Genomic DNA, 12,411 nt, shown 5'->3' with positions numbered 1-12,411 from the left:
GGGGACACTCCGCTCCAAAATGGCACACAAGGACCACAACTCACGTGTTGGGAGCTACTATCTATCCCATCAAGGTCTCAGGCTGCTCCAAAGACCAGAGAGCGCTGCTTTGCCATTAGCCCAGGGCAAGCCCCAAAGGCCCACAGCCCCAAAGGGTGAGAAAGTTCCTGACCAACCAGTCAGTTCTCCGGCCAGCCCTCCCCAGGGTGCGGAGCACCGAGCAGAGACCACCGTGCCGGACTCTGCCTCTTCCCTCCAGGATTGGCCCTTCCCACACGGCTCGCCGGACCTGCACTCCCAACCTCTCCCCCTCGCTGCCTCCGCCCTCCGGTTTTATAGGTTTTGATGATGCACATCAAGCCTTCGTCTCTTAGCAAAGAAAACCTCCTTATGCAGGGGGCAGAGGGGGGCAGTCCCTTGGTCCTGGAGCTCTGAGAGGCCAAGAATGCTAAGTGCACATGTGTCTCCCGAAGAAAATGTTGACTATGGAGCCTTTGGGTAACAAATACTTCGGAAAATATCCGGCAGCAGAAAGAAGGTGGAGAAGCAGAGCTGGGGAGGACTGTGGACCCCAGCAGCGCCCCCCCCCCTTCCTTGGCTCTTCCAGACCTCTCAGGCAAACTTCAGGACAAACGTCTCTGTGAACAGATTCCAACACCTCCCTGTTTGTTCCCGTCAGCCATCACATGCTAGATTATAATCACAGACACATTTTTTATAAGAAACCTGGCAGAACATAATCAAATTTTCTACAATGAATAAGTGACTGCCTTTATTAAAAAAGAAAAAAAAGTACAAAAGATCCAACTGAATCAGAAAGGACTGCTCTGCAGGCCTACAGAAGCTCAAGCCAAACTCCCTATGTTCACTGGGGAGGTGGGCCTGCCCTGCCACATGCACTCACACTCGCGGCCCTGACCCAAATCTTCCTGGCTGGCCACTAGACAAATGCTCAGTGACACTGGGGCGCTGAAAGGTGGCTGTGGGACGTCCCATGTCCTCGGCGTGGCCCTCCCTCGGCCAGGCACCCCTCCTCCTCCACAACAAGCATCCCATCCACACCAAGCGCCCCTACTCCGGTTCTCAACTGTGCTCCCCGCACTCTGCCACCACACACGGATCCCCAGCTACACGGCTCCCTCCGAGGCCTGGGTTCTGAGAGCTGACGCCTTTGTCTGGCCTCACTAGGACAAAACTGCCAGGCAACGCGCATCATCAGGGAACCCCCCGGAGAGCCACTGCTGTTTCCCCAGATGACGCTGCCCCAGCACAGCCTTGCCAGTCCGGTTCAGCGCTGGCTCCTGCGCCTCACCACGCTGACAGACTGGCCTCACGCCCATTTCTCCCACCCCCCTTCCCGTGGAGGAAGATGCTAATTACCCACAGTCAACCAGGAAACTCTGGGGATAACTAGGCACTAGTCGTTCCAGCTGACAACGCCCCGGCGCAGACTCGGGACACCTGGATCCTACACAGGGCGGCCAGGTGCTGCCTGAGCAGGCCGCCCCTCCGGGTCTCGGGCACCCAGCCAAAGCTGACGAGACCTGTCTGGGAGACCCCCTGGGCACCGCGAGCACCGAGGCCGCTCAACACAAGAAGCCACGCAGGAGCCACGAGGGAGCAGCTGGCACCTCCCCAGCATCCGTCTGAGCAGGGGCACACTCACCCCGCCAGCCATCAGGAGCTTGTACCGGAACTCAATGGTGGGGTTGTTGAAGGTGAGCTTCTCACAGCGCAGGTGGTTCACAGGCGGGTTGCCCTCCAGGTTCAGGAACAGGTCATAGGTGAAGCATACCTTCCTGGGCTCCTCCTTCAACAAAGAAAACAAGGAAGTTCACCTCAGAGGGGCAGGCAGCCACAAGACACGCTCCCCACCACCGGCCCCTTCTCTCTCCTCTGCTGGGCCTCCGTTTCTCTCCCCCTCAGTCCCTTACCTGCTTCTCTTGTGTGCCTCCTTCTCGTCTATTCCATTATCCAAAATAAATTAACTTACTACTTGCACTGGACCCAGCAAAGCAGTCTCCACGAGAGAAACAGATCATTAAGAATGATGTTCTCTGACAGTTACTGGACCTATTCCTGCTGATGGCACACACACCCCCCCATTTCGGCCCTCACAGCACCCGTCAACAAACGGAGAGACTGAGGCTTGAAGACATGGCTGATGAGTGGCAGTACGGAGGTCTGACCCCAGGCCCCGAGGCCCGTGATTCCTCAGGCTGCACCCCATGCTCCCCCGGAAGGGGGAGATAGCTCCAGAGACATCCAAATGGCCAACAAGCCCACTAGAAGGTGCTCAATATCACTAATGATCAAGGAAAAGCAAATCCAAACCCCGAGATAACACCTCCCAGCCTCCAGCACAGTGGTTCTTTACAAGGTGGGGAATCTCAAGTGGCAGTGAGGCTGTGGGGCAGTGGGTGTGCCCTGTCACCAGTGCCGTCAATCCCGGGGCTGTCTGGGGGCCCCTCCCCATGTTTACTACAGAGTAACCGCCCCATACATGCCTAATACACAGCCAAGAGAAATGAAAACTTATGTTCACACAAACGCTTGTACGTCTATGTAGCACAGCAGGATTCACAACAGTCAAAAGTGGACGCAACCCCAGTGTCCCCTGACGGATAAATGGGTCAACGTAACATGTCCCTCCACGCGCAGGTGCGTCCCTCAGCTGCAGACGGGAGTGAGAGGCCGACACACGCTGCCCCGGGGATGGACCCTGAGCCCACGACGCTCAGGGAGGGAACCAAACACAGAAGGCCACACGGGGTGTGAGTCCACGTGGGTGACATGCCCAGAACAGGCTCTTCCACAGATGGGAAGAGGGCTCGTGGTTGTCAGAAACTGGGGCCTGGGGATGAGGAGTGACTGCTGATGGGGATGAGGTTGTTTTCTGGGGTGATGGAATGTTCTAGAATTAGAAAACTGTGATGGCCACACAACACTGAATATACTAAAAAACCACTGAATTAGTACGCTTTAAAAGGGAATTTTCTGGTATGTATATTACAGGCAATTTTTTAAAAATGCTCTCCAGTAGGGGAGAAAACTCTAGGAGTCGGGGTGCTGGTGAAGGAGCTCTCACTTCAGGACTGGACAGTCAGGGGTAAGGAAGGAAGGGGGAAGCACAGAGACTTCCACATAGGCATGCCCACGCTCTCTTTTTCCCCATCCTTCGTTCCACACAGACCAGCAGGGTCACAGTCCCGGGGGGAGAAGGGAGCAGAGGCTGGGGCTGAGCCTCATTCCTGCCGCTCTGACTACAGCCAGGGGCTCGGGCAGCCTCACCCTCCTCCTCCATCTCCCCAGCCAGCGGTAGCATGGTTCACATGAGCCATGCTGGGCTTGTTGAGCTCTGACGAGTGGGTGACACCTAGGAGAGGGAACCTGGCTGGCCCTGTGCCTGCTTCTGAATAAACGGACAGGAGTGGGGTCCCGCAGTTGCACGAGGACAACTCGCCACCCCACCCGCCCCCCCATTTAGGCCACAGGTAGAAGATGCACCTGTTGAATGAAAGAGTCGCAGACTCTGCCTTCTGGGAGCCTCAAGTCCAGTGCAGAGAAGACAAGTAAAGAGGCCTTCCCAAGGCAATGCCAACCAGTGAGGTAACACTGGCCTCGCCCTCCCCCCAGCAGCCCTTGGGGTCAAAAGAGTGGTTTCCACCCCCAGCCCATCTAAAGCAGACTTGGAAATTGTTCCCTGGCCCAAGGTGGACACGTGGCCTGGTCTGAGTGATGAGGTGTAATGAGGTCAGCCTAGGGAGCGCTTGCCTTCCCAAGTCAAACACTAAGTGTAAAGAGAAAGGCTCAGCATCATTATTCCTCTTGCCTAGTTGGAAGGTCAGCCATCCTGGGAAGAGCATGGAGGAGAGCCATGTGGATCTCTATTCCAGGCCATCAGCCAGCTACTTTCCAACTGCCTGTTAAGGAAGAGAAAGAAGCCCCCATGTCAAGCTTCTACTACATCCCCGAATGCGGCTGATGCCTCTCCTCTGGGCCTGCACGGCTTCGTGCCAACCTCATGGAGGCACTTGTCACAGCGGGAATGTGTCCCCACCAAACTGGGAACCCCTTGGAGGCAAGGGTTGTGGGGACCCCTGTCCTGCACTCAAGACGTTTTTGTCAAAAGAATGAAATGTTAAGATGGGCAAGAGCGGAGCATGACCCAATAGTGGGGGTGGAGAGGGGGCCAGGAAGGTTCCCTGGAGGCTGTGCCAGGCTCAGAGAGGGGCCATGAGTCAATCAAGAAGGGGGTGGGGAGAAGCTGCCGAGGCCACAGCAGAGTCCTTTCTAGAGCCCCGAGAGTCCATATGACTACATCTGGAACGGGAGGGGGACAGTGGTGGCAACAGGTGACCTGGAGCGATGGGCCTTAGCCACATCCTGGGGGCAGAGGTGTCTACAGGGGGATCTGGGCTCAGAAAGAACAAGCCCAGATCTGTGTCCCAGGAAGCAAACCTTCTCGGGCATGCAGGATGCCACTATGGGGGGCAGGGTTTGAACCTGGCAAATAAAGGGAGCAAAAAAAAAAAAGGAAAAAAAAAATCCACACCAAGAATTTGTCCTGCCTTCCCACGAGGTAAACACAGAAGATCTGAGAGGCAGACAGCAGGAATGTACTCCAGCTAATGCGTGAAGAAGGAATGCGGGCACCACTGTTCTGTCCCTCCTAATGGGTCAGTGACCGGGGCACTGTCCATCCACTGCGGCCAACATCACAAACACAGGCCACCCACAAGGTCAATGTACCACCTTCCAGGGAGGACTTCAGTTCCAGATTCAAGTTCAAACTGACCGGGAATGTACAATCAGAGGATGGTGTATAACAAACCCCAGGTACAAAAAGCAACAATAAGCTAGGTGATACCAAACTCTACAGGACAAATGACCCAGCTGCCTCAACAAGTAAATTGCAAAGAAAAGCAATGGTATAAGGAGATTCTTCCCTACTTTATGCCTTTTCACAGTAAAAGGAACTTACAAGACAAACTCATGAATCACGTGTTGGTCTTATCTAGATCTGATTCAAACAAAAAAAACTTGAAACACTGACTACATATTGAGGAATTATTAATTTGTAGGTGTGATGCTGATATTATTATTATTGTATGATTAAAAAGCAGTTCTCATCTTTTAGGAGACACATTCTGAAACAGGGACACACGAAATCACGGTGTCAGGGCCACACGCGGAAAGTGCTGGACCCAGCGGGTGGCTACGGGGACCTGTTAAAGCACTCCTCCTACTTCTATAGATATTTCGCTATTTCCCCAAAAATTATGTGAGTGGACTCAGTGCAACAGAGCCGCACACGTGAAGGAACTCAGCTAAGGGAGCATGTCAGGGAGGGGATGGTGGCCAGGGGACTCAGGGAACGCCAGCAGGATGTGGGCAGGCAGCTGGACATCCCCGACAGCCCCCCGTGAGCACGGGGTTAGACCAGGACGGGGCCTCACCTCTCACTGGCTGCCCGGCCTTGGTCATGAGGCCCGTCCTCCCTAAGCCTCGGTTTCTTCAACTACGAGCGGGAGTATTGGATGAGACAAGGCAGCTAATCGCCTCAGCTTGGTGCCGTCGAGAAAGGGAAGCTACCGCTTTTACCAGAAAGAGCTCTAGGCTGTAGGAGGTCACCTGGGAGACCCAGCAGACAGATGGTGACTGAAGCTGCAGGATTCGCCAGCAGGAAAATGGGAGCTCACAGGGACGCCGAAAAGCCGCTCTGTGGTTCTATCTACCACACACGGGGGTGGAGGGAAGCGGAAGGCCCAGTGCCAAGCCCGGGATGCCCAGCAGTCACCGGCACTTACCATGGCCAGGCACTTTTCTAAGCACTTAACACATACGACTGCTTCACAGCCCGAAACACGGGTGCTCCCTGCGGCCCCACTTCCCAGATGAAGAAACTGGAACAGGCAGACGAGCTGCCTGGGGCCACGCGGGCGGTGCGCAGAGAGCCGGGACTCACTCTGGGCAGGCTGCGTTAAGCCCTGGTCCCTGAAGCAAAGTGGGAGGAGTGCTTTAGGGCTCCCCAGAGCTGGGCATGCAGCATGTGAGCCAGGCGGAGGCCTTCCCCTGAGTGCCCACCGTGTGTCTGGCCCTGGTGACCTGGAATGAGACCTCCGGCCTGTGACGCCCCCTGCCTGGCAACGCTTCCAAGAGCCAGCAACGTGTTCAGTGAGGAGCAGCCAAGTTCAGGGTGTGCTGGGCCCACAGTCCCAAGAGCAACATCCTTGTCATTCCAGCCAGACACTGCAGGTGCCTCACTCTCAGCAAAGGCAGCCGGAGCCGGCCTCAAACGTTCTGAGCATGGCTTGCAGGCGGCCACCCAACCGTCCAGGATACTGGCCACAGGCCAGCGTCTCTCTCTAGACTCAGCAAACTAAGATGCAGAGGAACTGGCCAAACTGGTGCCAGCGCCCAAACCTGGAGCGCGTGGACTCGTCCACAGCGTTCGGGCAATCCAGGCCATGGGAGCCCTGGCCAAGGCCCACGGCTGGCACGGGCCCGCGCCAAGGCCAATGGCCCACAGCCGTGGGGCTGGCTGACCAGACCTGTGGTTTCCGCTGCTGCCCCTTGGCCACCCCGGGCCCCACCCTCTTCTGCAGCCGGCAGGGCTGGCCCTGGAGGACCCCCAGGTTCTCAGCCCTACCCGTGTGTGCAGCCAGACTCCCGGCGGCCCAGAACGCACCAGCTGAGGAGGGCCTCGGGGCTGTGTCCTTGCTATCTGGGCCCTGCCCACACTTCTCTTTCGGTGCCTGTCTGCCATACCCCTGTTAGAAGGCCCCAGGGTTCATAAAATAGTGAAACATGAATCTGATCATGGCCCTATATCTAACTGCCAGTTTACAGGGCTGCAGTCAGCAACCTCCCCACGGGACAAACCATACAGCTTCTTAAAATGCTTTGCAAGGGAGAGAAAGAGAGAGAGATGGAGAGACAGACAAGATTTAAAAGAAGCTTAAGAAACGCAGCAACCAGCCACTCTGGACCGACCTTACCTGAATCCTGATTTGAATAAATTATTAAAAAAAAAAATATATATATATATATACATACCCGTGATAATAAAAAAACTGACATTACTGGATATTTGATATTAAAAATTGTTAATTTGTTCCTTCCCAGCTATGATGACATTGTGGCTAGATACTTTTAGAAGAGTCTTATCGTTTACAGACACAGACTGAAATATTTACAGATTAAAAAACAGGATGTCTTGGACTTACTTCAAAATAATCCCGGGGCTAGAAATGAAAACAGCACTGTACTCAAGTGCGTAACTGCTCGGGTGGGGGGTAAGTGCTGTGCTGTGGTCTGTTCTGCTACTGTCTCTACTTCTGCAGATATTTTTTAAGTTTTCTACATTAACAGACTCTTAACACCCAGCCCTGCTCACAGCTCTGCCCCTGGGCATCTGCTGACCGCCTACTAGGAAAGGACTCTCTCCTGGTTCTGGGGACAAGGGCACAGACAGTGCCCCTCATGGAGCCCAGATGAGGCCAACAAAACCCTCCATCCCTGAGTCCCCTGGGATCCTCCTGGGCCACCTGGTGAATGCTTCGCTCTCTGCTTCAAGCGGCCACCCTGCCACCAGCACCACTCAGGGAGCCCTCCCCGGGGCCAGGCGCTGCACCACAGGCTTTACCTAGCACCTTCCTTCAGGCTCACAAATACTCTGGGAGTTCGTCACTGCTCTCACCATACGTCAGGAGAGGAAACTGAGGTTTGGTGGCATTTAATCATTTGTCAAGGCCACGTGGAACCAACAGAGTCAGGCACTCGAGTCCACGGACCACAGCCTCTGGCGTCTTCCTCTTCCTGTGGACACAGCCCCGCCCCATCTGGCCCCCGATTTCACGGTGCGCTGGCACAGGCCTGCGGCTGGGGCAAAGTGGGACTGCCCACCGCCCAGGGAAGGAGAGCAAGGGGAGCACCGTGGGGAGCCCCCGCCACCACACCTGAAGTCCCGCTTCCAGGACTCCGATGCTCAGGGAGGGTCCCTGAGGCATTCCTCAAGTGGGAGGCCTCTAGAGGTGCCCATCAGGGACGTGACAGCAGGTCTAAGCTAGAGGGTGCGCCACGCAGCCGTCGTAAACAACGAGGTAGAGTTAGGGGTACTGATGTGGGAGGTCAAAGATATTTGTTTAAAAATGCATCTCCCTCCCTCCGTCCCTCCCTGTCTGTCTCTCTCTCTCTCTCTCACACACACACATACCCCACACAAAAAAAACTGTTTCTAGAAGGACTTCACTAATTGCTTACAGTGGTTACTTCAAGGAGACAGCCTGGAGAGAGGACTCCGATTCCCTGCAGCCCACACACATCACCTCTGTAGTTAGACGCAGAAAAATGACTTTAAAAGGCTTAAGGAAAACAGTGCAATGTGGGCTGAAAACCGTGGGCTTTGGGGTCCAAGACCTTCTGGATGCCAAAGCAGCTTTGCCACCGACTCACTGTGTGACCCTGGACAAGCCACTCCACCTCTCTGAGCCTCAAGGAGGGGAGGAAACAAAACCACAGGGTTCTGAGTGTACAAGGGAAGGAGGGAGAAGACTGCGGCTCTGGCCAACAAGGTGGCATCAGTCTGGGCCCGCCTCCTGCCCTCCCCACAACTGCTCTGCCATGATGAACACAGGACCACCTCTCTCAAAGTCAGAACAGAGGCCGTATGAGCCCAGAGCTTGGCCCCGAGTGAGCACAGGGGTGGGCTAATGTTGACATTACAGCCTGCCCGATCCTACTCATCTGCACCCCTCCCTCACTTTGAGGGGTGACAGTACGAATGACTCAGTTACATGATTCCCATCTTTACAGGAAATGCATTCATCAGTCAGGAAAGATTCTCAGGGAAGGTGACTCCAGGCCAATTCTTCCATCCCCTTCTCCAGGAGCCCAGAAGGCGGCACTGGTTAGGGAGCCAAGCTGGAGGGTAGACTGTCCCTCCCAGCATCCTGGGGTCAGGCTGAGCCTCTTCTCACACACATTTGCTCTTTCGAGGTGCTTCTCTGTGCTGCTCTAGACACCACCCTCTAAGAAACAGAGGTGCTTCTGGAGTCCCCCACGGAGGAACAGAAGGGCCACTACAGGGAAAGACAACCCTAGCTGCATAGCGGGCTGGCATTCACACGGCCTGTCACAAGCCGGCAGCCCCCTGACCTTTCCCTGGGTTGGTCTACCAGCACAATGTCCCTCCTGCTCTGGCTCCTCGCCCCCCCCCCCCCCGGTCCGCCCCGTGAGGCTGGGCCCCCTGGGTGGCATCAACCGGCCAACTGTCCCTGCGCACAGGAGTCGCCAGCAGCCAGCTCCGCAGAGGGCTGCCTGCCTCCTGAGCTCTGTGGAGCCCCCAAAAGCTGACCCACGAATGGGCAAAGGGCCGAGATGATGGTGACCCTAGAAGGGGGGCAAGCTGGGAGGGGAGAATGTGAGTTCCCCACCCAATCACTCAAGGCCGGCTGTTACACACCAAGTCTCAATTTAAACTGAGGGCAGGTGGGAACAGCCCCGCCCTGCCCAAGGGAGAGGGTCTTCGCAGGCCAGGGCCCTTTCCACTGGGTGGGGGGGAGGGAGCAGAAGAGCGCAGGATTAGGTGGCCCTGGGACCCCCACCAGCTTGTTGCCAATCCTACCACACTGTCTACATGGTTATTTCCACAGAACACAAGTCAGCCAGGATGTGTCCGAGAAGATGCCTCTGAGGGCTTATGGCTCGGAAGCTGGCAAGCGCTGTTTCAACTTACTTTAAAACAAAACCAAAAAACCCTTCCAAATAAAACCACGCAAACTTCCTAATAAAATGTACCAAAAAGCCCTTCCTCTGACCTCAGATAATAGCATTTGAGTAAAGCCACGGAGAGTTAGTGATGGCTGGGGCTCACTGTCCAATAATAGCTTGTTATAGGGGGTGGGGGTGGAGGGCAGAGAGGATGTCTCATATTAGCAGCAAATAACCAAAATGAACTTGTTTACACTTGACCAGTTCTGAAAATTGGGCTATCTCTTAAAGTCAGCGTGCACACCTGATAGGTTTTTCCTCCTCCCAGAGTGTGTTATTACATCGATGGTACATCTCACCATGAAACAGTCGAGCTGCAAGTTCAACACCAAAATGAGCCCAGGCCAGCAGTGACTCCCTGACAAACACCTACAGGGCGCAGGCGGCACCTCTGGCCCAGGCAGGTGCTGCAGGAGAAAGGAGAGTGTAGAAAACCATTTCACGGGCGCCTGGGTGGCTCAGTTGGTTAAGCGACTGCCTTCGGCTCAGGTCATGATCCTGGAGTCCCGGGATGGAGTCCCGCAACAGGCTCCCTGCTCAGCGGGGAGTCTGCTTCTCCCTCTGACCCTCTTTCCTCTCATGCTCTCTATCTCTCATTCTCTCTCTCTCAAATAAATAAATAAAATCTTTAAAAAAAAAAGAAAACCATTTCACAGCTGATTGCCTTCTCTCCTCTCGGGTTTGCCAATCACCCCAAGCCAGAAACTTGGGACAAAGAGGAACCAGCTTGACTTTGAAAAAGAAAAGAATCAGACCTACGAGGATTCCCAAGGAAAATGAAGTCACATCAAATGATGCCTTACATCTAGAACAACTACTGAGTCTAGCTGCCGGCCTCAGCGAATGACTCAAAACCAAACCAAAACAGCAACTCCAAGCCAAGGTCAATGTGCCGTGAACACAGGTAAATCATGGGGTCACCAACTCGCGAAATTGAAGGAAGCCGCCAAGAGCTGGTCCTAGCACAGGGAGGGGTGGGAGGGAAGGGCAAAGGTCACGTCCTCAGGGGTCACACGCTCAGGGAGGGGCAGCGGCCCCCCCCCCCGCCAGGTCCATCCCCCACACCTGCTCACCATGCCCAAGACCAAGCCCTGGAGTCTCCCTCCCATGTGGATACTTCAGGGCCCCAGTTCCCCAGCCCCACCCCCCATCTGGGACACAGACAAGTACTTCCTGTTTGGCAGCCACTGAATTACTTCTGGGAAACATGGACGCAGATCTGCTCTGTAATGTGACCCTGCCACAACACACTCTGGGACGGGCATGAGATGGGCACTCTGCTGAGCACTCTGGAGCCTTGACCAGAGGCAGATGAACCCAGAGGCATGAGAGGGCTCGACCCTTCACTGAGGGTCTAACAGCACACCCACTCCCCACACACAGGCCTGAGAGGGCTTTTTATGAAGAAAGTGGCACCCCCCCCCCAGCTGGCACACTCCAATGGCTTCCTGATGTGCCTGGGTTGAGCTGCCCTGCCAACCACCCAGCCTCCCTTCAGAATCCAAGTGCCCCTGATTCTCCACCTCCACAGTGCAGCTGCTTTTGATGAAGGATAGTTGGAAGGCAGGCAGGCATGGACAAGGCCCCCCCGCCCTAAGAGGAAACCACCCTAAGGAGGATTTTACACCACCCTGGAAAGATTCCTCCACCCTTTCCCATATGATAGATAGGTGACAAAAATCTGATTGGATGACAGACGCAGGGAGGGTTGATCAGATTAAAACAGCCCTTGCCAACAAGCCCATAAAAACCCCTAGACTTTGAAACTGGTGGTAACCCCATCAGGTCCCCTCCCTCCTTGGGAGCTTTGTACTATCACTTTGCTATGGCTCAATAAACCTTGCTTTGCCGCCCACCACTCTGTCTGGTCTACCTCTTCATTCTTCAAAGTGGCGTGACCAAGAACCACGGGCACCAATGGAGAAAAAAAATCCTGCAACACTTTCATCTGGAAAAGTGCCTTCTGGTACTCTCCACCCCATCAACCCCCACCCACCCGCGACTCTCAGAGTAAACGTGGCTTCCTAAGGGAAGTCTTTCCCTACACATTCCCCAGTTCTTTCTGAATGAGTCCCCCATAATACCCTGGCAGTACTAAGATAAAGACACTTGTATCCAAAGTATATTAAGAACTCTTAAAACCCAAAAATAAGAAAACAACCCAAATAACAACAACAAAAAAAAACAACCTCTAAACTTCCGAACACTTCACCAAAGGAAATATATGAATTGCAAACAAACACATGAAAAGATGCTGAGTGTCATCAGCCAGTGAGTTAACGCAAATCAAAACCTAATGATTTAGATTTAGGGATTCAGATGTGGGTTTAGGGGTACTAGGTCACATCCACTAGGACGGCTAGAATCAGAAAGACAGGAAGTGAAGGTGAGGATGTGGAGAGGCTTTGGGACCCGTGCGCTGCTGGTGGGAAGGTAAAATGGTGCAGTTGCTATGGCAAAAAGTATGGCAGTTCCTCAAAAAATGAAACCTAGAATTACCATATGATCCAGCAATTCCACTCCTATGGATTTGCCCCAAAGAAGTGAAAACATCTATGCACACGAAAACCTGTACACAAAATCGCTAAGAGCAGAAAACAACGCCTCAAATGACAAACAGATCAACAAAATGTGGTC

At 54.3% G+C, this 12,411-nt stretch overlaps 1 protein-coding gene across 1 annotated transcript in view; it reads right to left on the bottom strand.

Moving 5' to 3' along the window:
* Positions 1-12,411, bottom strand: part of MLLT1 (MLLT1 super elongation complex subunit) — a 64,167-nt gene that overhangs the window by 16,959 nt on the left and 34,797 nt on the right. The window contains exon 4 of the mRNA XM_028126185.2: positions 1,667-1,810. Coding sequence (XP_027981986.1) covers positions 1,667-1,810 — 144 coding nt within the window. The remainder of the gene's footprint in view (positions 1-1,666; positions 1,811-12,411) is intronic.

The sequence above is a fragment of the Eumetopias jubatus genome, unplaced genomic scaffold (assembly GCF_037043125.1).
Source record: "Eumetopias jubatus isolate StellerSeaLion01/CBP00866 unplaced genomic scaffold, mEumJub1_p1.0 scaffold_1, whole genome shotgun sequence".
In the NCBI taxonomy this organism is placed as follows: Eukaryota; Metazoa; Chordata; class Mammalia; order Carnivora; family Otariidae; genus Eumetopias; species Eumetopias jubatus.
This window is presented reverse-complemented; position numbering and strand designations above follow the sequence as displayed.